Source organism: Apis florea, unplaced genomic scaffold (assembly GCF_048593485.1).
Source record: "Apis florea isolate Af1SG1 unplaced genomic scaffold, ASM4859348v1 contig_1615_pilon, whole genome shotgun sequence".
In the NCBI taxonomy this organism is placed as follows: Eukaryota; Metazoa; Arthropoda; class Insecta; order Hymenoptera; family Apidae; genus Apis; species Apis florea.
Window position 1 is genome coordinate 4406265 of NW_028256416.1, and position 25472 is coordinate 4431736.

Consider the following 25472-nt stretch of genomic DNA (forward strand, 5'->3'; position numbering starts at 1 on the left):
AAACCATGCTAACAGACCAAATTCTTAAAATTAATTTAAGATGTTTGGTTTGGAAGTATTATATACAAATATAATTTTTAAAGCACCATCAATATACAAGACATATAATATATATATCTTAATGCTTATGTAAATATATAAAAACAATTTTACATATTTAATTTAGATTTTTATGAAAAAATAAAAGCATAAATGTTCTTTTTAAGTTCTAAATAAAATAAATTGTAATTCGCATATTAAAATAAAAGATGAAATATAGGATATATAGGTTTTTTTTTATCAATCAAAATTAAAATAAATTTGTGTATATAACAAAATTTGATTGTATATAGTATATCAAATATCTAATTCTATATAATTATAAATTAAATGAATGAAACATTGCACTAGAAAATGATAATAAAAAATTATTTTGCAATTATAATTTGGTTATTGTAAAAGATAATTTGTTAACTACTGCACAACCAAATATTCATAATTTCAAATATTTATCATTTAATCATATATTATTGATATAATATATATGATGTTCCATGTAATCCTTAATAGTATACATTTTTTTAATATGCACACTAATTACCAGGTACTAGTTAATATTTGCAATAGAAGAAAACATTGTTAAAAATGAATATGATACAATATTTTCTACAGGGGAAACTGTGTACCTTTGGACAAAATTCATATTCAAATTCATAATAATCCAAAAAATATTAATTATTGTATATATAAAAATGATAATTATCATTATTTTTACTAAAATATCATTTATGATTAATAGAATTAATATAAATAGAATTAATATAAATTCTAAATATGTTATATATGTTTTATAAATAACATAAATATTAAACGTAATTGTATATATTTATATTTTAATTTTTTTGTAAAATCTTTAACATATAAAAAATTTTGTTGCTTCAATGTTTAATGATACGTTTGCATTAAATTATATATTAAATTGCAAGAATTTTTTAAAAATAAATTTAAAATCTTATTTGTTATGTCCAAAGGTATATATATTTACATATATATATATATAAACAAATAAAAATAATTTTAAAAAAAATTTTAGAAGATATTTTTTTCTATGATTTTTTAAATTACAACATTTACACTTTTTTTAAATAAAAAAATGCAATGGCTTATATTATTTGCTGCCATTATATAATTTGAAGAAAATATTTATAATTGCTAATAGATTAGAAAACTAACATAATCATTTTTTTTATATGCTGCGATTAAGCCATCATTATACTTTAAAGCTTAAACTAAAAACTAATCACGCGTTATTAATAAGCGAAAAGTCAAAAGGCACCATGTTTCCCAATATCTTAAAAATACTTGATTGCACTTTAAAACTGATTAAAACATATCTATACTTACTACAAAATAATATAGTATGAACTTCAGATCGATAAAGAAGTCGTTAATATATTATGTTTATAAATAAAATATGTATTGATATTTTAAGAATTATAATCTCAATCAAAAAGATTCATAAATTGATTTGTATAAATTTTTTTTTTCTTCTTAAATAACTCAAAGCGTTTTACGCTATAATAGAGGAATCTGAGAGCTTTCATATATTAAAACTTTAACACTTATTCTAAAAAAATCTCGATCAATAGATAAAAAAAGAGATCGAGTTGGAACGATTAAAATTTGAACAACCTACAGTTGGTAATTGTAAATGAATAATAACAAGTCCATGGCCTAATTTGTTACATTTAAGACTAGAAAAAGTCCTCCATGGAGAGCATTTAAGATGATAATGCAAGGCCCAAACGAGCAAATGCCATTTCCTTTCGTAATCGAGTAATTTCCCAATAAACATCATGAACTATAACAATAATTAAATTTTCTATAATTATATAAAAGACAAACTAAAATAATCAATATTTACCTGAGCTTTTAACAAGGCCACGCTCAATATAGCGTAAATAATTCAAAAAATCGCAGACCGCTATGATCTACAAAAATATTATTTTGTTTAATATCTAATATTTTACAGTTAATAAATTGTTTATGTAACTTAGACTTACTCGATTGCGACAGATTTGTGATATGCTATACCACTGATTTTCTTGATCCCCAAGTCTCATTCGATAATAACATTGACGCGGTGCTTCAAGCAGTACACATTTTCTAAAAAAATGAAAAAAGAAAAGATATTTATGTTTAATATAATAGTAAAAAAAATAATATATCGCTATTAAAACACAAAATTTACTTTGGAAAGGTGAATTTAGTTTTATCGCTAATAGCTTCGATAAAAATGATGCCATCAAGAACAGCTTGTCTAACTTTTGTACCCAATTCTTTGTTAGGAAAATCAAGACAAAGATCGATATCTTCTTTAAAGATTCTGCCAACGAAAGGATCACCTTTGTCTACACATGGATTGGCTTTCCATTTAAGAAACTCTGTATGTACTCTAGGATCAACTTCAAGGCCAAAATCTTTGCATTCTTTATCTTTCTCTTTTTCTGAATCTTTTTTCCAATCTCTTTCTAGTGTTTCTCGATCCGATGGTAAAGATGGTCTTTGTTCTTTTAGTGGAGAATCTGGTGGAGAACTCTCTCGACCATATTTTAAATTGAAATGTGATGGTGATCTAAATAGAAAAATATTTAGAATTTAATTTAAATAGCAATTTCATTTATTGATATTCTTAATATCTAAGAATATGTAAAAATGTTTAATATAATGTTTATAGTATAGTAAACATATTTTCACCTTCTATGTTTTCTTGCAAAAAGCCCTTGCTGATTATCCTCATTGTTAGGACGACTTTTCGTATCAATTTGCGGATGTAAATGAAAGTTTGGTTTAGCCGGCGTCGAAGTTAATACCAATGTTTTTAAAGCTGCCACTTCAGCAGCTAAAACTTCAGCTTTCATACGACTTTCTTCCAATAGACGTTCTGCGGTAGCTTGACGAATATTTGCTTCTCGCACCATATTATGTGCCTCCTATTTATATATAAAATTTTGATTAAATTCTTTATTTCCTTTTATATAATATATTAATATGTGTTGTTCATGAAATTTACTTGAAAGAGACTGGCAGTGAGTTCCTCCAATTCAATTTCAACATCCTGCTTAATTCTTGAAAGTCTTGTAACTTCCTCATCTTTCAATTTTAATTCCTCATGTGCTCTTTTGAGTTCATCTTGTAATTTTGTTACAGCATGTTCTTTTACTTCAGCTATAGCTCTACCCCATTGTAAAGTAGTTGGTGAAGGTGGTTCTTTTCCTTGAGAGTTCTGGAAATATCGATATTATTATTGTAATATAGTATAATATAATAAATAGTTAATGATGTAACATATTGAATTACGAGAATTTACTTGAGATTCCTTTGTACATAATAATGTTTTTGAGGAATTATTGCAATAATTGAGTTTTGTTGAATCATTAATAGAATCTTTATGGTTTATTATTTCAGCATTTTCTTCATCAAATGTGATAGATAATGGCTTGATACAATAATTTTGATTTTCATATAATTTATGTTCATTCTTGTTCAACCTTGCCAAAGTGTCACAAGAGTTTGTAAGTTTTCTTTCTTCCATCGTTGGTGAATTTCAATATCGCAATAGAACATTGTGGAGTTTTCTAATGTACGTAAATACAGAAGTGATCTTGGTTGAACTGGAACTTAAAAAGATTAATCAGTAAAGGAAAAGAAATATTATTTAATCTAAAAATTGTCTTAATACCAACATTTTTAAAAATATAATTTCTTAAAATATTTTTGTAAGTAGTGACAAATGATTAATATAAATACAAATATGTTACACAATAGTATACATATATTGATCTGTAAGTTTAAAAAAAGAAATAGTACTACAAATAACATTGCTATATTAAAATAAAAATTAATTAGTAACTTTTTCTTTAAATAAATCTATTTAATAAAAAATTTTTCAGAAGAAAAATGCATGATATATTTTATTAACTTAGTAAAAAATTGAAAAAAAAAAAAACTTCATAAAAAAGATAATAAATTCTTATTAATGTTTTCTATTATCATGTTATAGTATTATAGTATTATAGTATTATAATTATATCAAAAACATAAGTATTTTAGTTATATATATATCTCTGTTGTATATCTTTTATACTTTAAGTAATATTAGAGTATTCTATTTCAACAATTAAAAGTATGGCAAAAATAATTCCGTTAGTCAAACGATTTTTTATTTACATAAATAAATTATTATAATATAAATTTTATCAATTTTATTTCAATATATAGTAATTAAGTAATATCAGTAAAATTCATTGATAAAAAATGAATTCGCGCTTATCGATCCAAAGTTGCTGTGATTCTAATGCTTAACAGCATCCTACAACTTACCCATAAACCTTCCTTTATACAACTCTCCTGCCATTAGTGGATCTGACGAAAATCATCAAATAATATCAGAGAGAAAAGCGGAACGAGATAGAATTTTTTCCACAATATGTCAACTTCGCGTCAACGTGTAAAATGAAAGAATACCCATCACCCTTTCATGACCCGCAACACGGCCCGACTGAAGACTTGAAGTGTCACATAGTCACATAGACAAGAAGAATGAACTTTCAAGCGCCACAGGTTACCCACTGCTAAATGCTCGTACTACCTCGTACCAGCTCGTACTTGTGCTCCGTAGATTATGAAGTCATTGAAGTTCACGCGCATCTTGAATTAGGCGATGAATTATGAAAGCGAACACCGATGCATATAATATATATATATATACATATATATAATATATATATACATATATATTGGATTGAAACTACGTTACGATTCACATGAATTTACTCGTTGCCGCCTTTTTAATGTAATTAGCATAAAATGATTTTAATTGTGCTCAATGTCGTACTTATTTAATCTTTAATTATTTTCTCACGGTTAATTTTGAATTATATCAATAATATAATTATCGAATGACTTCATAGATACTTTAGAATTTTTTAAATGTTGTAGATGAATTTTTTAAATATTTCAGACAAAAAATTTTGAGTTGTGACACTTACTTTTTTCAGTGATCAATGGTAATTTTGACGTCTAGTAACTTGACAATTTTGTCTCATTTCTTCGTCAATGACAATTTATACTCTCTTCTTTACCGTTATGAGGCGTCTGCTGCCTTGTGATACTAATATTTTCGTGCGTGTCTTCATGCCTACGTTCTCAGTTGATATTCTTTTCTGTGTTTGTGTGATGGTATTCTCAAGTGTATATGAGGTTCGAATTCGGATACAATAAATAAATTGTGAATCACTTGTTTTTACAATAATTTATATTAATTAATAATGGATATCGATAGTGAGTATCATTTTACTTTAATGTTTAAATGTAAAAATATAAAAATTTTTCTGTACCTTAATATTCATGAAAAAATGGTAAATATAAATATTGAAATTGAAATATCTTAAAAAGAATTTGTATTTATTATATAATAATATACATAATAAATATATATAATATATATAATTTTTTTACATATAATTAAGCATGTTATATATATATGAATCTTGATTTGATAATAGGGTTAATTAAAAAAAAAAAACGAGTCAAGCGTGATGGTAACCTTCAACAATTGGCTGAAATTGTTAAAGAGCTTGGTGATATATATTTTGAAAATAGCAAGTATGAAGAAGCTTTGCAAGAATATACACAACAATTAGAAATATGTAATGTATTAGGAGATAAATTAAATATAGCAATAGCTCATAGAATGATTGGAGAGATTCATGTGAATATTGGTACATATGAAGAAGCATTAAAACATCAAAATCTTTATTTGGGTTTGTGTTTAAAATGTTTATTATAAATAAAAAATATTTTCAAAATGTTTATGTTAATAGAAATCTATATTATATTATTATTATTATATATTATTAGAAAATTATATAATTATAAAAAGTTTTTTTGTTAGATAGAAGGAGCCAAAGATATAAAAAATTTATTAGAAGAACAAAGAGCTTATGCAACATTAGGTAGAACATATTTTTGTTGGGCTGAAAGTTTGCCTGAAAAATCTGAAAAAAAAGCTGATGTTCTCATAAATGCAAGAAAAGTATACATGAAGAGCATACGTCTTTGCAATGAGTTATATTTTTTTTATTTTTTTTATTAATTTAATATTAAATATATATAAACAAATTACAAATAATACATTTATATTTTATTTAGATTGGGAGATACTGATATTGAATTGAAGGAATTAATTACAATGAGGGCACGATTGTTGTTAAATTTGGGTTTGGTGTTACAAGCTGAAAAAAATCATCAAGAAGCTGTGGATTTAATGGAAAAAGCTGCAGCATTATGTGAAGCACATAATTTGCGAGAAGATTTCCATAGAACGCAAATTGCTCTTGCAGGAATTCACGAACGAAATCATGATTATGAATTGGCATTAAAACATTTTGAAAATGCAACTGAAATTGATAATTCAACTTTAAAAGCAGAAGCACGATTTTTTCAAGCAGAATTACTTTTAAAAATAGAAAAATTGTCAGAAGCACGAAAAATATTGGTGTCTCTTTATGTTATGGATAATTTATCGCAAGATTTTAAGAATCAAATAGAAAAATGTCTTAGAATAGGTATTTTTGACTTTGAATATGAATTTTTTAATAAATTTTTTAATAAATTATGAAAACTAAGACTATAATATTAAAAAATAATTTTTTTATAGTTGTAACATTACAAGCAAGTGAAGAAGCTTTATGCACAGAAGAAAATACAAGTAATAAGTTGAAATTATATGAAACACTAGGAGATGCAGCAGTAGCTATTCAGTGTTTTGAAAAAGCCATAAAATATTATAGAAAAATGCTCGTGTGCGCAGAAGAGATTAAAAGTGATCGTAGAGGAGCAGCCTTATTAAGTTTAGCACAAACTCTAAAAGATGTTAGACAATATAACGAAGCACTGGATTTTGCTCATAGAGAATTAGAATTATGTACAGATCCACGTGAAATATGTAGATCTGCTTTATTTTTAGCAGATCTATTGATAGCTGTTAAAGCAAATGATGAAAAGGTTCAAGAAGTTTATAATTTAGCCTTGAAAAATGCAAAAGCTTGTAATAATGTTTCTTTAGAAGCCAGTGTTTTAAAAGAACATTTAAATTATTTAAACAATTCTAATAAAACAGAAGAAATAGAAATACTTAAAGTAAAATTAGATATGTTAGAGAAATTAAGTAATAATATAGATAGTGAAAGCGAATCAGAGGAAAATCATATTGGTGAAGATATTTGTTTAGAAGATTTATCTGATGTTGAAGCAGAATTGAGAGTGAAAGAAAATATAAAAAATAGAAAACGGACTAGAAAAAAATCAATTGTAATAAAAAGAAATGAAAAAGGAGAAACACAACTTCATGTGGCTTGTATTAATGGTAATATTGAAATTGTAAAAAAATTATTAGAATCTGGTCATTTAACAAATGTTAGAGATCATTTTGGTTGGACTCCTCTTCATGAAGCTGCTAATCATGGTCATGTAGAAATTGCTAAATTATTATTGAAATATGGTGCAGATATAAATGATCCTGGAAGTTTAATGTGTCAGGGTGTTACTCCTCTTCATGATGCAGCTTCCTGTGGCAATTTTACCATGATGAAGCTCCTAATTGAACATGGAGCAAATATAATTCTTAAAACAAACGAAGAGGATACTGTATTAGATTGTTTAGAACAATGGAAGGATCGCGTTGATTTTTTATCTCCCGAAGATCAACGAGATTATGATGAAATACACAAAATATTATCTGCTATGATACCAATAAGCGTAAAAAAAATTTCAAAACGCATTCATAAATCTCCATGTAATTCAAGAACTCATACCATAGATAAAACTGTAAATATAGAAAAAATTTCTGCAGGTGAAGATTATAAAAGAACTATAGAAAGTTTGAAACGTAGAATTGATCCAATTGGAACATCTTTGTCATGTGTGAAAAAAAATATGAATCCTCTTTTGAATAGTGAAGAAGTCCTTTTAGATAATTGGTTAGAAGATGATATGAATGAAAGTGTTAGTAACAGAAGATACTCCGATGAAAGTTTTTCTTCCATAATGAAAAGAAAATCGAGCAATGAAGACATCGATGATGAAAAAAATTTAAAACGATCAAAAATAAATGATCTCATAGTAAAAGATAATGAATATAATATGGTACAGGAGGATAGTAATGATAATTATGATATTGAAACAATAGAAACCTTTAGTGAAAGTAAAATTCAAAAGAAAAAACAGCAAGTATCTTTGTTATCAATTGGATTTACTAAAAATTCTCGTAGTTCTTCACCTGTAATTCCAACTAACACAGGATTTGAATTAGGAGAAATTGATACTATGAAATCAGTTATTTTAAATATCTCTGTGGATGGAAAAGTATTTAAAATACAAGTAGAATTTTCAAATACAATCAGACCATTGATAGAAGAAATTGTAACTGATATTGAAACTAAATTTTATAATGATAGTGGATGTATAGTAAAATTAGAATTAAAAACTATGAATGGTATTGTGATTAATTGCAATAATGTGTTCACAATATTAAATGAAGGAGATATTGTTAAAAATTTGACAAGCGAAATAATTCATTTAGAAACTCCTTCTATTATTGAACGCTATAAAACGATATGTAAAAATTTTAATATAGGTAAATAGCCTTTAAATAATACATTTATAATTTTCATACTAATTATTTTCAATATTTTTAGATATTCGAGAATGTATATCAAAATGTTTGAAATCATGCGAAAACACGTTCATTTTACGGTTAAAACAAGAAAATATTAAAAAGGAGGAACTTATATCTTTATTAAAAACTTTGGAATATCAGAAAAATGTTCAGATATTAGATTTATCAGGTGGTGAACTACATGAAATCGGAAAAGTTCTGAATGATTGTATTTTAAAATTGTTAAATTTGCAAGAATTATGCCTTCAAGGATGTGATATAGATTCTAAATGTTTAAGTAAATTAGAAAAATTACCTTTAAAACTTAAGTTTCTAGACCTTAGTTATAATCCACTTGGGCCATGTAATCAAGAAATCTTGTGCAAACTTTTTACTCCTTTGACGCAGCTTCGGACATTAAATTTACGATATTGTCAATTGCATAATTTTCAATTTCTTTCAAACAATTTTAATTTAGCGAATTTAGATATTTCTTGGAATAGTATCAATAAAGATAAATTCTATATTACTTTACAAAGACAATTGCTTAATTTAAATTTATCGAACACTATTTCTAGCGAATTCAATGTAGTAAAAAATATTTTTAATGAAACAAATATTTCATTTATAAATTTAGAATCTTTAGAACTTACTTTTTGCGAGTTATTAGATATTGATATTAAAAATATATTATCGCGTGTATCAAATCTTTCGAAATTAGTGCTTAGAGGGAACAAAAAAATAGGAATACAATCTTTGAATTTACTTTTAAAACATACACCAACATTAAGACATATCGATATTAGTGGATGCGAGAATATTGTTGATTTTCCTAATTCCGAAATATTTATTGAAAGACCTGAAATTTGTACATTAATTGCAAGTATGTATCCAAATATATGTGACTGTTGGCTTCAGTTATGGCGAGGAAAAGGTGTTATGAAAAAACTGCCGCATAATCTTACTATTTTTAAACCTATAGTAGGAATAGAAAATTGAATTTTTATACGCTATATATATATATATAATTTTAATAAATTATAAATTACAGACAAATTATTCATTTTGAAATATTTTTTATATTTTATTATTGTCTTTGATTGATAGCAATTTAAAAAATACTGTATTTTTATATAAATCGTCGGTTTTAAGTTTATTTTTATTGATTAAATTTATTTTTAATTATAATTATATTTTAATTATATTTATAATTATATATTTATATTATATTATTAAATTTAAATTAAAAATATTTTTCATTATTTGTATTATATATATTATATATACATATATTTAAGTTCAATAAATTATATATATAGATATATATATATTATATAGATTTATTTAATAGATATATATATATTATTTAAATTTAAATAAATATTTTTTAAATTATTCACATTTAAAGAATCGAAATATAAGAAGCATCGATGTGAATGGAAACTTCATCGGTTCAATTCAATGCTGAAATATATGTGTATGTATATATATATATATATATCTATACATATATATATGTAACACACTTTTTTAATTGTTTATAACCTTAAAATTAACGTTCAATCAAACTAAGTAAAAATTATATAAAATGTATATGATTAAATAATAAGTGAGTATTTAAATAATATGTTTAAAAATTTTTTCTTAAATATGAAACATAACAATACATAAAACAGTAATACAAATAAATATTTATAACAGATAATAAACAACGATCGTTTCGTTTATTGATGAATGATATTAACATTACATGTACAAATGTAAGTATAATAATAATTCCAAGTGTAAAAATTAAAATTAAGATGAATAATTATAGCATATATTTTGTAAATTATATATATATTAATATATATTTCTTTCAGAAATTAGTTTAACAAGGAATACAAGACAACTAATGATAATTAAATGTAAAAAAGATGTTTGTATATTTGAGTAAAAAAATAGCAATACCAAATAATTTTCGATTAAATTGTATAGCATGGAATCAAAGAGAAGGTTATATAGCTGTAGGTGGAGAGGATGGTCTTTTAAAAGTGCTTAGAGTAGATTCCAATGTCAGTAATTCTACGAGTGGTGCAAAGTCTAGAAATTTAACAGCTACAAGTAATTTAAGTATGAATCAAACTTTGGAAGGTCACAATGGACATGTACAAGTAATTACATGGAATGAACAACATCAGAAATTAACTTCAAGTGATCAAAATGGTGTAATCATAGTTTGGATGTTGTATAAAGGTTCCTGGTATGATGAAATGATAAACAATTGTAATAAATCAATAGTTAAAGGGATGGCATGGAGTTTAGATGGATTAAAAATATGTATAGTCTATGAAGATGGAGCAGTAATTGTAGGTTCAGTTGATGGCAATAGAATTTGGGGAAAAGAATTAAAAAATATAGCTCTTGCTGCTGTACAGTGGTCTCCAGATGGAAAATTATTATTATTTGGTATAAAAAATGGAGAAGTTCATCTCTTTGACAATCAAGGTGTATTTTTAACAAAATTAAATATGTTACCACTTAATAGTGGTCAAATTCAAACAATAGTTTCTTTGCAATGGTATGATGGAAGAAATGGTTATATTGGCTTAGATTCTCCTACTTTAGCTGTTTGTTATAGAAATGGCAAAATACAACTCATGAAAGACACAAATGATGATAATCCAATTGTAATAGAAACTGGTATGACAGCAGCATGGTGTTGTTGGAATAGTTATGGATCTATATTAGCTGTAACTGGTATGGTACCATTATTAGGTAATGGAGAAGCAAAAGATATTAATGTCATTCAATTCTATACTCCATTTGGTAAACATATGAGGACTTTAAAAATACCTGGTAGAGAAGTCACATGTTGTGCATGGGAAGGAGGATCCCTTAGAGTAGCTTTATCAGTTGATTCTCATATTTATTTTGCAAATATTCGTTTAGATTATAAATGGACTTATTTCAGTAACACTGTTGTATATACGAATGAAAAGATCACTAAGGATGGCATTTGCATTATATTCTGGAATACAACAAATAATACTTATTGTACTAAGAATGTAAGAGCATTGATTTCTATAGCTTCATACGGAGATCATTGTGTTTTAGCGGTAAAAAATGATCTTGCTCAAGGGTCAGAGCAATTTACACTTTTAGTATGCAATACAATTGCCACTCCAATAGATACAAAATATATAAATCTGGAGCCATTATGGGTGACAATGACTAACAATGTGATTATTACAGCATCCAAGAACAATTTTTTAGTTTGGAGTTATCGTACTCCTCGTAATTCCATGTTACATGCAGGAAGAATTAGAAGAGATAAGATTTATCATATTGATGAAACTCCAACTGGAGTAACAGAAGTCATTCAAGATTTAGATAAAGATAGATCCTTTGAAGCACCTATTAATACTAAAGCTACTATGGATCCAATTTGTTGTTTGTGTGCAACTGATAAGATTCTATTAATAGGTAGAGAATCAGGAATGATTCAAAGATATTCTTTATCTCAAATAACTCTTACAAATAGATACAATACATCTTGTAAGCTTTACAAGATTGCAATCAATTGTGATTCGTCACGGGTAGCTATTATGGATTCAAGTGGCGTTTTGACTATGTTAGATTTAGAGACTGATTCTAGAAAAAATATTATTTCGAAGGATGAAGAATCAGAGAACGAAATAAACAAGTTTGAAAGAAAAGATGTATGGGCTATGTGCTGGGCACAAGACAATCCCACTTTATTAGCAATTATAGAAAAAACTAGAATGTATGTTCTAAAAGAATTCGATCCTGAAGAACCAATATCTTGTTCTGGATATATTTGCTCATTTAAAGATTTGGAAATACGTTGTGTTTTACTGGATGATCTCATGCAAAATCCGGAAGACACAAAAAATGAATTAATAGTAGATTTAGAAGTAAAATCCCTAAGAGATACTAGAGAATTATTGATGAAAGTAGGATTAAAAGAAGCTAACAATTTCATCCAGGACAATCCACATCCACGATTGTGGCGTTTATTAGCTGAATCAGCTTTACAAAAATTAGATTTGGAAACTGCAGAAAATGCAATGGTTCGTTGCACAGATTATTTGGGAATACAATTCATTAAACGTTTGCAGAACGTGCATAATGATCAATTGAAGAAAGCCGAAGTGGCTGCTTTTCTTAGCAACTATGATGAAGCAGAAAAGTTATATTTAGATATGGATAGAAGAGATCTTGCTATTTCATTGCGTCAAAAATTAGGAGATTATTTTCGAGTTGTACAATTAATGAAAATGGGTATCGGCGGATCTGATAAACAAATGGAATATGCTTACAATAAAATTGGCGAATATTATACTGAAATACAGAATTGGGAAGGTGCAAAAGAATATTATGAGAAAACTAGGAATTTAGAAAAACTTATAGAATGTTATTACAAATTAGAAGATTTCGCTCAATTAGCAGGAATAGTACAACAGTTACCAGATAAAAGCCCTCTTTTAAAAACAGTAGCAAGAATGTTAGGTTCCGTAGGTATGTGTTCCCAGGCAGTGGCAGCATATATAAAATACGGAGATGTGAAATTAGCCGTGGATACATGCGTCCGTTTAAACCATTGGGATCAAGCAGTTGAATTAGCAAAAACATATAAAATGGCTCAAATAGATGAATTATTGAATAAATATGCCAATCATCTTTTGTCTAATGGTAAGAGATTGCAAGCCATAGAATTATATAAGAAAGCAAATCATAACTTGGAAGCAGCGAAGCTATTGTTTAAATTGGCAGAAGAGCAAGCAAAAACTAGAATGAATCCATTACGTGTAAAAAAGATTTATATCTTAGCAGCTTTGCTAATTGAGGACCACATCAATAGCACTCCGACTATTAAAGGCAGTCGAAGCAACGTTGTGATGGGATTAACAGAGAATAACGAAGATAGTCAAGTAATAGAAAATGCTTGGAAAGGTGCAGAGGCCTATCATTTTCTTTTATTAGCCAATAGACAGATATATTTAGGAAATTTCGACGCAGCCATGAAAACAGCCTTGAGATTAAGGGAATACGAAGAGATTTTACAACCTGAAGATATTTATTGTTTGCTTGCTCTATCAAGTGCAGTTAATCATGCTTTTGCAGTCTGCTCCAAGGCATTCGTCAAATTAGAATCTCTAGAAACTATATCAGAGACGACTAGAGAAGAATACGAGGATTTGGCTGTGGAAATTTTTACCAAACATAGTCCTCAAGATGTTCGTAATTCTAAAGCAGAATGTACAAATTGCGAAAGTCTAGTGCCTGATTGGTGTGTCGCTTGTCCTAATTGCATGACCAGATTTCCTCCTTGCATTATGTCTGGAAAACCACTGATGGATCTAAGCAATGCATGGATTTGCACCGTTTGCAGACATCACGTTGCTACAGAACGAGATGTAGTTAATATTAATGCTTGTCCCTTGTGTCATAGTACGGTTACATACATGTAATGAAAGCTTGTGAGAATGCATTAAGCATGCAAATCAAACAAATACATATTTTATGTTTGCGCTTTTAAATAAAAGCAAATATGCTAGCGAAGTTTAGACTTGCTGTCGAAAGAATATATTTTTTTTATAGTTTTATATTATATATTGCTAAAAGGATTAGTTTTAATTCTTTTTATAACTTAAATAATCGACGTTGTACAATTTCTTTATTATATATATATATATATATATATATATATATATATATATAGAATTCGTATATAGCAAATTATATAGCAATGATTATTTAAATTAATAATATAAATAATGGAGCAAATATATGATATTTTTATTTTAGAAAATATTATTGAAAAACATGCGAATTGATGACAATTATTGTTGATTAAAAAAAAGAATAATTTCTGATCTCATCTATAAAACTATATTTGTATTTACTTCTTTAGGAATTAATTTTTTTAATTTAAATTATCGCATTTTTTCGTTTCAAATTTTTATTATATTTATTTTTTTTATTATATACTATTATTAAGAATAATGTATTTGTGCAATTTAATTGTACGATTATACTTAGTTTGTAATATTAATACCGTCCATTATTATAATAATATTTATTAATATTAGTAATATGTATTATCATCCATATTAAAAATTTTATGGAATTCTTTAAACATATTTTTTGATGAATAATTGTCCCAGATTATAATATCTTAGAAATTTAATTCATATAAAAAATTTAAATAAATTTTTCAGTTTGCGCATGGCAACTGGTTTGGCGCGTAAATAGTGTATTATAAAATTTCAATCTCTTCTATTCAAACACCTTTTGAATATCGCGCATGCGCGCACCACTGTCGGCATGCGTTCCTTCCACGAGTCGGTCAGTGCGCGTCGAACGAGGAGGAAGGAGGTGTCGTATCGGCTTGTCGTCCTTCTTTCACGAATATTTTCGGCATTTCTTTCAAATTATAATTTCTTAATTACCGAAATCATCGTGGCGCTATCCGCCTCGAATTGTCTAACGTGCTTGCCAAGCCGAGTCACGATTACGAAGTCATTTATTCGCGAATGTACAAACGTGAGTGTCATATCCCGCGTATTTGTCGCGTCAGTTCGTGAGTGTATCGCGAGTGTTCGCCACGGGAATAATTATGAGTGCTATGCTACCGATATTATGTGTTATCCTGACCCTTAGCGTCACGACGACTACGGTGCGCGCCGGATTGAAATGTGACGCTGTCAGATCGTACTTCGAGTCGCAAGGTTTTCCGGCCACTGACATTCCTAAGGAGGCGATTTCATGTAAGTATTTATTTGAATTTTTTCCGTTTAATATCACGAATTTCAATTTCGAATATGTTGAAATTATAATTCATTCCAAACTGACGACAATTTTTAAAGATGGCGCGAGTGTAGGAAATTTGAAAATTGCGACGTAATTTAAAAGTTCACAATGGTAATGTTTGATTATTTTTGAATATTATTAAAATAATTAATAAAACAAATAAAATTTAAATTGTTTTATTAATTTTTTAGTTTTTTATATTTATTTTGAATAGAATCATATTCGACAAATCTTTCAATTTAATTTCGTTTTTTTATATTGTTTATATTATAATTATTTTATCATTCGAATTTTGTGTATAATAGACAATTTTAAAAATAAATTTTTAATTAAAATTTTGCTTAAATTTATGATATTTATTCGTTCCGAATTTTCTCGAAAAAAAAATAAAAAAAAAATACAATATATGAATAAAAAACAAGTAATAAAATTTGAAGTTCAGAATTAGAATAAATATACTCATAATTTATTTATAATTTATTCGATGGTATTTCATTAAAATGATGCGCAAATGTTCAACGAAATATTTATAGTTGATGAATTATGAGTCGCGTTTCTTCGCGAAGAGGACTCGATTCGTAAAAGAAAAACAAACGAAAGAAAAATTCCGAATTTTCGCATACGAATATCTTGAAATTGGATGTATTGTACAAACGTTTCAAATGTTTGTTCAAACGTTTTTTTGTTTAGGCGTATATTTTTAAATGTTTGTCAAAAATTTTAAGATATATTATAATATTGTTCAAAAATTTCACATTTTATCCTACGTAAGTTAGCTAATGGATAAGATTATTCACACCTATATAACTGAACACATTGGTTTATCACCCGGATACATATACATATATACTTTATACGAGTACAAAGAACCTGTCTGACTTTATCGGTGGGTGCAATCAAATACGTCCAGCTTCAAAAGTATATTTACTTGTGCCGAATAGATAATAAGGAATCGTATGTTCCGTTAGTGTGATCAAATGATATATAATTTTTAAAATGGTGAATATATATATATATATATATATATATATATATATATATATATATATATATATATATTTTTAAATTAGATTAATATTTTAACTAAAAAGAAGTAGTATATAAATACATACACTTTTAAAAAAATATTGATCCTAAAAAGATTTCTATAACCATTGGTAAACATATCTTGTGGAATGCATTAAAATATCATTATAGATGATATTATAAATGATATTATGCATTTATATATAATGAATAATTTATACAAAATACTAAATTTAACAAACATATATTTACATAAATAATTATGAAAATTTTTATATAATAATATCTAAATATGTAATTGTATGTATTTTTTCATTAACAATTTTCATCGGTTATAATTCATAAATTTATACATATTTGTTTAATAAATAATTCACGTATCTGAATTTCGATTTTTTTTAACGGATAAAGAAAATGGTGCAAGATTAATAGAAATCTATTATTGCTATAACATATTTTTCGCACAATTGTTACAAATTATTAAAATCTGTATGTACGAGGATATTTGATATACATTCCGCTCAATCGGAAGTCACAGTCATTTCGCCATTTATAAACACTTTTATTTTTGATTCGTTTTTCCATATATAATCATACTCGCGTTTATCGGCGAGATGAAAAGAAAGTTGTGTGGATTTCACGGGATAGATAAAGAACCGTGAAAGAATATGAAGCAACGAGTGCAAGTGATATACCACGAAAAAAAGAAGAAAGAAAAATAATTCATGGCGTTCCGCGATTTATCATACGTGTTGAACTACGTTGCGCATGCGCGACAAAAAAGCATGCGAGTTTCGATACAATTTACTCGTACGATTTTCTACAACCAAGATTGCTCGTTATTTTATTAATTTCGTATTATCAAATCGAAGCGATATTTATCAAGGATAGTGATCATTAAACTCCCTACCGTTATCACAGATTGGATCATATTACAGTATCGAAATCCAAGACCACAGACATTCCGTCAGGAGATCGAAACTGTTCAAATCATAGAACGTTGTCTAACCTGTCACAAGCACGGTCTCTAACCGAGAATTCTAATCGTTCGTGCTCCCTCTATTTCGTTCGCGTTGACAAGCTAGCGATGGATTCCAGACGCATCATCGGTTGCTAACTCTGTATCACGAAAATTAATTTAAATCGATGAACAGTTTCATTTCGTCGCGTTAACTCGATCGTAAAAAAAAAAAGAAACGCGTTTAACAGTTAATAAATGGATCCGAAAATAGAAGCATCATTACACTTTTTTGACTCAGAATTTTTAAATTTACTTTATCTTCTACTTTATTTTTTGCTCGAAATTTCTTCTTTTTCTCACGTGTCGACTATCTGATGCAATATTCAGGGCGACAAATAGCTGTGCAAATTGCTATTTAAACTTTCAGAGTTACTATCTCGCGAGATACCATTTACTTTTCGATTCTGATAATCGCGATACTTGATACAATTCTTCTTGTTTACTTTTACTTTCATTATTAATTTACATTTGTTATCGTGTCACGCTTTCATTCACAATTTCTCACTCATCTCAATCAGAAATAATTTTAATTTAAAGATGAGCCGAAAATACTAATTATTTCATTGACCGATATTCGCGATTCTTTTTTTTTTTCTTTCTTTCTTTCTTTCTTTCTTCTTTTAGAATTTTACTCCTTGAAGATGATAGATAAGATTAAAAGTTTGTTAACGATAAAATGTTGATTCAAAAATAATAATGATAATTCCGGTTTTTCAATGTAATAAATATTCCTCGCGAATCGTTTCTGTTTCCTGTTCATTATTCACGTACATCGTACATCCAGTGTAAAGAATCCAACGGATTAAATGGACGGAGTTTGTAAAACCGGCAAGAAATCCTATTCGACCGGCTTCTCCGGGAGTTCCGTCAGGGCTTAGGATCACCATAGACGCTAACAAATGTTCCGGCGTGTTGAACAGGCTATGAAGGAGTTCTACGTTCTACGCGAGCCGCCTTCAGTATTATCCGGGGATTTTACTGTTGCTCGGCTGAGTAATATTCGGCGCGATTAATTTCTCTCTCGCGAATATCTCTGATCTTTAACCTATCGAGAACGATATTTTTATTTTATTTCATGGAAGTTTTGTTCCATTCTATTCGTGAAATGTGTCAATTTTTCCGCGTGATATTATGTCAGATCAGCGTCAGACAAATTGTCGATTAAAAATAACGACCAACGCAATGTTTTTAACGTTTTTAAATTCACATGAAATAAGAATTTTTTTAATAACAGCTCCCTCCCCCCCATCTCAACAATTATCCATTGAAAGAAAAAAATTTGTTGGCGTGAATACGGTGATACACACGGTATTTTCAGGGACCTCCCGTGAGTTTTTCTTTCCTTTTTCATTATTCATTCGGTCCCAAGGGAGGGGACTTTTTTCTTATTCTTTCATAAGGTTCCATTGGTTCTTTCACGAGGAATTGCCGAACAATAAGAAAGGGGAAAGGTTAAAATTAGGTTGAAACAGGTGTTTGAACGTTATTTTTTTCCATTGGCGTGTTCTTAAAGATGGTGGAATAGAGGGAAGATCATTATGGAAACTAGCATTAAGAGGGTTTCCTCCACTCTATGTAAAAGATGGATTCGTCCGATAAGTCGACTCGAATTTTCCATCGTCCTTCTTTTTCTTAGATCTGACGAGAATATTCCTCTTTGGGGATCATTTAGGATAAACACGAAATATTAATTTTTGTAATCTGTTCTTCTTCGCGTTCATTTCCTCTTCGATATAAGCTATAATTCCATTTCATTATTCCTTGTCCTTTTGATGAGTTTTATTTATCCGTTTGATATGTGGATATAATTGCACGCGATGATCAATTAAGTTTTTTTCTTTTTTTTTTTTTTTGAAAATTCTTGGTAAATTTTGTACTCGAAAGATAAGGAAAATCGAGAATGATTCATTATTGCGCTTTATCGACCCTTAGCGCTATCATCTTTAGATTGGGGTAAACTGTAATGGGCAACTTTCAATATGAATCATCTCCGATTTCTTAGTTTCGAAAGTTTCGATCTCGGTGTTAAATTTGCGAAGATAAAAGTAAATTTGAATCCGATTATCTTTATTGACTTACTTTCTATTTTATTTCTTAGCTTCTCGCTATCAACATATATATATTAGGGAGGATTAATGAAAATTTTTTTAAAAAATTAAAATGTAATTTTTATACAAGAGGAGAGAGAGAACGAAGAAACTCGATTGCATATCGATTAGAATAATTTACAAATCGTAGAAAAAAATGTAAATCGCGAGGACAATAAATGAATAGTCAATTCACCTTGTCCAAATAAATAAATGAAACTAATATTGGAAGCTATTACACTGTTCGAACAATTGATTTATAGATCACGTTATGCTGGATCGGAATTGATATATGATACGTTACTTCATTAAATGTTCAAGAATCCGTATACATAAATTAATCGTTCTAATAATCGTATCGAATATTGTTTCGATTTCATGCGAATTTCATTCATTTTTTCTTCTCTTTTCTTTCCTTTTCTCAATATCGATCATCGATCATTATAAGTATCAAATATCGTCGATCCACGGTAGTTTCTCTTATCTTAATCGCAGGATGTTTCAATAAAGCTTATTTGCATTCTGATTATGTTACTGCTTACTTGGAGATTTCTAGACCGAGATAATTCATCGAGGTTATCTTCAGTTTCTCGTTTCATTTATTCGAACACACGTGAAAAATGTTGCAAATATTTAACTTCTTAAATTAAATTAAACATTCGACTTATTCTTTAAGAATGATCGATTCGACCATTCATTCACTTTCGAAAGAATCGAATTACAATTGCATCTTTTATATTTACGTTCTTGTGTCGTTATTTGTCGAACAAACACCATCAGCAATTATTGTACCATTGAACGGTTAAGAAAAATCCTTCAAATCCTTTTTGACTAAGATCCTTATTATAATATACATATATACTCTGTAAATTTGATTGTTGTATTTTCAAAATTGTACAACATATTTCCAAAGATATAAGAAACGGACGATCCGAAGCCCTTCTCTTACATCCAACAATTATTTTACAGTTAGATTCTCTACATTATCATACTTATGATAATTTTATTCATAAAACCGCCAACACTCTTATTAACCCTTTCGCTACTTCTCCGCACGAAAAAATGTGCACGATCGTCGCGTTTACGCCTCACGACCCGAGTTGCTTTGACGGTGTTCATTGGGGAAAAAATTGACGATAAAAAACAAAATATCGATGCTACGTTTCCAGAGAAAAATACTCGATGCGCTCGTACGATACGCGGCATCTCATGAAGACCGACTATAGTCGCCCGTAATAATTTTGACTCAACCAAAACTTATATCTGTCGTGTATACACCATATATTTGTATCCATTTGCAGCATTTCCATTTGTAGTTTCACGCTCGTTCTGACTCCCCGTAACACCGATCGAAACCGGGGACAAACAAGTGTGCGAGGAAAAGTAAAGGAAATTATCGGAGAAACGATCGAGGATCCGACAAGGAAGGGAGGGCGAGTCGAGTGCATAAATCCCGTGGAAAATTTCCTCGGAAGCTGTGCGGACGGTCGAAAGGGCAGGAGAGGAGGACAGTGGCGGAGGCAACAATGTAACGATCCTTGGTCGCGAGAGTAAGTTATGACGGTGAACAAGTTCCGTGGAAACACAGGCTGAAACACGTCGTCACCGCGAGAGGATCCCGTGGAATGCAGAAAGGAGGCTTTTCTCGTAAAGAGAGATACACAGAGTCTCTGGTCCAAGTGCACTCCACAGTCCACCACGTTTAATGGTCACCGTTGTAACTCGCAACTTTGAAATAACCAGCTCGTGTTCCTCCGTCTCTCCCCCTCTCCCTCGCCCCCTCTCTCTTTCTCGTACAACTTGGAAAGCAGCTCACCTTGTTTGCCACGTTCGTGCGATCACTTTCCGCTCGATATCTATGCGCGGCGGGAAACATCGTGGTACAATGCACACACGACACACAATCGCACGATTCTCTCTATTATTTATGCCCCGTTCGAATCTTCCTTTCGACGTCGTTTAACGCGAGAATTCACCCTGATTCTCTAACCTCTTCTTCCCTTTTCTCTCTATTCTTCTTTCATACCGCTCAGCGGAGTATTTCGCGAAAAGGATCACCGACTTTGGGACACGATAGATTTACGGATTTTTGCAGATCCGGTTAAAGGATATATAACTTTAACGGGGGAGGGAATACATTTGATTAACGTTGTCTGAACGAGTTTTTGTAATAAGTATCCTTATTTCTGTGCCTACGAAAATTTGTGAAAGGCGTAAAAATTGGTGGAAAAAATATATTCTCCCCCGATGCATCTTCGGAATTAGAAATTCTGATGTATACGAGGGGCCGGGGACTTCGTTGCATGCGAAGATCGAGGAAGATGCATATGCATCGAGCGGGGAGAAAAAATGAGAAACACGTTTCCGAGTAGAAATATACGTGGTGGACATTCTTTCATTTTGTATGCAAACTCATCGTTAACAGAGGGGAAGGGGAATACATAATATATATATATATTTTTCGTTTCTTTCTTCCTTTTTCTTCCGAACGATGACGGAACGTAGAATATCTTTCGGCCGTTATTTTGGTCGGTGATCGGTGATACGGGCGGCACGGCAGGTAAAACGCAAAGTGTCGTTGGGCGTTCAAGGGTTTTCCACGTCGTGAACACGACCTCGCGGCTCCTTGAAACCGCTACTTTCTCTCAAGGCCGGCCGCAGACCTTTCAGCCCGCGTTCGTGGGATCCGTTCCGTGTAGGTTTTCCAAAAAGGCAGCCTGCCCGTGTCGGACAGTCACTTAGTCCGATGTTTCTGCGCCGGTGAATGGCCATTTGTCATTCGATTCTCGTTCGAAGGTTTTCCAAACTTCTTTCCCCTTTTTTTCTTTAAGGGGAAATTCACAATGGGGGATCACGTTTTATTCTTTTCGTCCAACAATTCGAGAGAAAGAAAAGATTCGACTCAAAGAATTACCGGTCTAATATATATATATATATATATTTAGATCTTTGATTCGTAAATAATCTTCGATCATTGCAATTATTCTAAAAAGAATCTAACCACTCTCCAGACGAATCTTTCGTCGAATTACCTTATTTCCGCGCCGAACGATCTATCGAATCTCATCTAACCCGGAAAATCGGAAAATTCGGATTTTCATATCTCTTTTCTTTCGATCCATAATTTTGGCCATTACTCTCCGGAGCGAAAGCTTCCTGGAAGGACGTGCACCGATATCACCTCGTTGGTGGAGGAGTGTCAGTGTGTACTTACCATAGTAGCCTCCTGTCGAGGATCTCGTCGCTTCCTCGGTCGAGCAATCGAGGATGCATCATTATGGGACTTACATTCGGGATCCCCTGTTCCTTCTCGACGCGCTTCTGCTCCCACCCTCGCTAAAAGCCGTCCTGAGGACTCATTGTCGTTGGGGAGGACGTCGCGGGACGCGTGAGGAAGTCGTGTCCCCGGTCGAAACCAAGTTTTGTCCTCTCTTGAAAGTTATCTGGGCTATGGAGTGGAATCTCTCCTGCCTTCCGGATGGAAATTTTGTGGGGAAAGAATGGGGCAATTTGCATCGGAATTGCGTCCCAATTGCGTCGCTCGTCGGAAACTTCGACTTTTCTCCGGTGTTGCTGCGTTTTCTTTTTTTTTTTTTTTTTTTTTTTTTTTAACGTTTCTCAAATCCTTCAATTCTTGCGATCATTTCCTCTTGGGGGGCACTGCGCGTATCGTAGATATTTGAATACGAGAAAACAAAGGAAGAGAATTTGAATGAGAAAAGGATTGAAAAAGGATCTTCTCGATTTTTCGAATCAATTCTAACGATGATTTTTTTCTTTTAGATACGAATTATATCGAGTCATATATAGTTAATAAATACGAAAAAGGGAAAATAAAAGAAGGGGAAGGAAGAGAAAATATTAAATCATTCTATCCTATGCAATGAGCTACTATCGGCATTGAGCGGTGTGCGTGTGTATCGCGGAACAACGTTGGAAATCCGTGTCTCCTCGTGTTGGGTTAATTAAGTTCAATTAAGATGACAAGCCGCGGCATGTCGGGAAGGCGAGATGAGATCGGACATAAATATGATATTCCATTGCTCCTTTAAACCACTGACTCTAATTAAACGGCGGATCAAACTGTGAACCAGGTATAACGCTCGTTTAATCCAGGGCCGACGACTGATCCTCGGTTATGGATTAGGAAGTTCCCGCTAATCCAACAAATTAATTGTTCAGCCTCGTGCTGCTCTCTTTTTATAACCTTTCGACAGCTTTCGAGCTGTCCATCCTCGTCGAGTCGTTCTTTCGCTACCGGTTGCGCTTAGCTGTCTACCTCTTCGATCGAATTCTTTCGTCGTTTTTATCGTTTTCGAGTAGGATCATTAAATTTTACTCTTCTGCTCACCTCAGAAAAGGAAAAAAAAAAAAGATTTCTACAAATCGAAACTTATTTTAACTCGAATTATTTATCGCATAATATTTTATTTCTTACAAGTCGAAGAACTTTTATCGTCGAAAGTTTTATACTCCAAGTTTCAAACTTACGTATCGATTCAAGATATATCGATTGATTTTTCTCCCCCTTCTTTCAATTCGTTACAATTGATACAATTAACAAAGTTTTTATCGCGCTTTCTTTCGCCTTTCGAAAATTTCGACAAAGTTCGAAGTTCGTTTTGTCGAATTTTATTTGTGATAAAAAAAGAAAAAAAAAACTTTCCCGAAGAAGAAACTTTCTTCTTCGCCCCGTTTGAGAATCCTCGAATTGATCGAGTTTCGAAACGGAGTTTTCCGATCAACAAACAATCAAACAAACAAACCCTTTCGTCGAGTCGGACGAAACCCAGAAAAATCGATTCTATTCGAATCGATGAAAAGCGCAACGATTCCAGATTTCAATCCGGAAAGAGGGAAAGAAAAACGAAGTCGCGTCGCTCGAAATCAAGGAGTCGATCGCGAAACGTTGGTCTGATGTGTAATGGAGCCGCGTGTGCAGGTGTAAAGAAGCAAGATAGGGACGTATAATGGCGACCTGTGGGGTGTACGCGAACGCGTAAAGAGAATTTTCCATGCGCGTTGATTAAAAGCCTCCTGCTGCGCGACCACGCTGGTATTTACACGCGTGATTCTTCGCGTTTTCTTTTGTCGTGGAAGGAAAAAAAAAAAAAAAAAAATAGAAAAAGGGAAAAAAAAGAAGAAAGGGAAAAATCTTTTTCGCGTTGTCTCGATTGTTGACTCGAGCGGAAGAGAAAGGACAAAAATCTTTGACGCGTTCCAACAAAGAAACGGATGGAAAAATTAATATCTTTCTCACTGTCCACTTGTCTATTCTATCCTCTCCATTCCATTCTTTTCTCTTTTCAATCTTTGAAAAGATTAAAATGCTTATTCTATTTTTTCACATTTATGATAAATAAAGGAATTGGTAAATGATTTCGAAGCTTGTCAACCTCTGGTTACTCGAATGTTTGAGGGGCAATTAAAATTCGTAAAAAAATAGAGGAGATTACCGTTTCTCGCAGCGTTCGAATCACAGGATCGGTCAAAGATTCGACGGATTACAGCGATTTCATCGTTCCATGTCGATCGTTATAAACGTTGGCCAAGTTTATCAGACGGTTTATATCGTTTTTTTACGACTTGGGTTGCGTACAAGATTTGTCTTGTCGGGGATAAATGCCGGCTTCGACATAAACGTTTTGAACGGTCGACGCGTCGCGTGTCGGCTATCCTTATAAATATTCATGCATTGGGACAATGTTAACCAGTTTTCTATTTCCTTTTAATTCGCGGAAGGTGTTGGAAAAATTCGAGACGATCGAACTTTCCTTCCTTCCTTCCTTCTTTCTTTCTTTCTTTCCTCCCCGTTCGAATCACT

General features: G+C 30.5%; 4 protein-coding genes across 11 annotated transcripts in view; 3 read left to right on the forward strand and 1 right to left on the reverse strand.

The window, feature by feature from the left end:
• Positions 1–1051: 1051 nt before the first annotated feature.
• LOC100866674 (guanine nucleotide exchange factor for Rab-3A) lies at positions 1052–5170 on the reverse strand. 5 transcript variants are annotated; one of them, XM_012493259.3, is made up of 8 exons: positions 5031–5170; positions 3350–3659; positions 3053–3265; positions 2737–2972; positions 2231–2614; positions 2043–2145; positions 1904–1970; positions 1052–1840 (listed from the first exon to the last, which is right to left on the reverse strand). In XM_012493259.3, the coding sequence occupies exons 2-8, from the start codon at positions 3572–3574 to the stop codon at positions 1761–1763; spliced, it is 1308 nt and encodes a 435-aa protein (XP_012348713.1). In that variant the 5' UTR covers positions 3575–3659; positions 5031–5170; the 3' UTR covers positions 1052–1760. The 5 variants fall into 5 exon arrangements, with proteins under 5 accessions (XP_012348713.1, XP_086773456.1, XP_086773439.1 ...); XM_086917330.1 differs by having other exon boundaries at positions 3350–3653; positions 5031–5148; XM_086917313.1 differs by lacking the exon at positions 5031–5170 and adding an exon at positions 4363–4621.
• Positions 5171–5172: 2 nt separating this feature from the next.
• Positions 5173–10323, forward strand: LOC100866366 (tonsoku-like protein). 2 transcript variants are annotated; one of them, XM_031918743.2, is made up of 6 exons: positions 5173–5322; positions 5547–5804; positions 5940–6108; positions 6193–6608; positions 6701–8677; positions 8739–10323. In XM_031918743.2, the coding sequence occupies exons 1-6, from the start codon at positions 5310–5312 to the stop codon at positions 9695–9697; spliced, it is 3792 nt and encodes a 1263-aa protein (XP_031774603.2). In that variant the 5' UTR covers positions 5173–5309; the 3' UTR covers positions 9698–10323. The 2 variants fall into 2 exon arrangements, with proteins under 2 accessions (XP_031774603.2, XP_086773416.1); XM_086917290.1 differs by lacking the exon at positions 5173–5322 and having other exon boundaries at positions 5793–5804; positions 5940–6076.
• Positions 10220–14844, forward strand: Oseg4 (intraflagellar transport protein Oseg4). 2 transcript variants are annotated; one of them, XM_003690291.4, is made up of 3 exons: positions 10220–10307; positions 10400–10458; positions 10561–14844. In XM_003690291.4, exon 3 carries the CDS (start codon positions 10615–10617, stop codon positions 14170–14172), a length of 3558 nt encoding a protein of 1185 aa, XP_003690339.1. In that variant the 5' UTR covers positions 10220–10307; positions 10400–10458; positions 10561–10614; the 3' UTR covers positions 14173–14844. The 2 variants fall into 2 exon arrangements, with proteins under 2 accessions (XP_003690339.1, XP_086773431.1); XM_086917305.1 differs by having other exon boundaries at positions 10238–10307; positions 10375–10458.
• Positions 14845–15052: 208 nt separating this feature from the next.
• The window catches only part of dlp (glypican dally-like), a 91487-nt gene continuing 81067 nt past the window's right edge, over positions 15053–25472 (forward strand). Inside the window, exon 1 of one of the 2 annotated variants that reach the window (XM_003690439.4) lies at positions 15053–15471. In XM_003690439.4, coding sequence (XP_003690487.2) covers positions 15321–15471 — 151 coding nt within the window. In that variant the 5' untranslated portion in view covers positions 15053–15320. Of the gene's footprint in view, positions 15472–21080; positions 21199–25472 lie in introns of those variants that run through there. The other variant, XM_086917357.1, reaches the window with a different exon arrangement.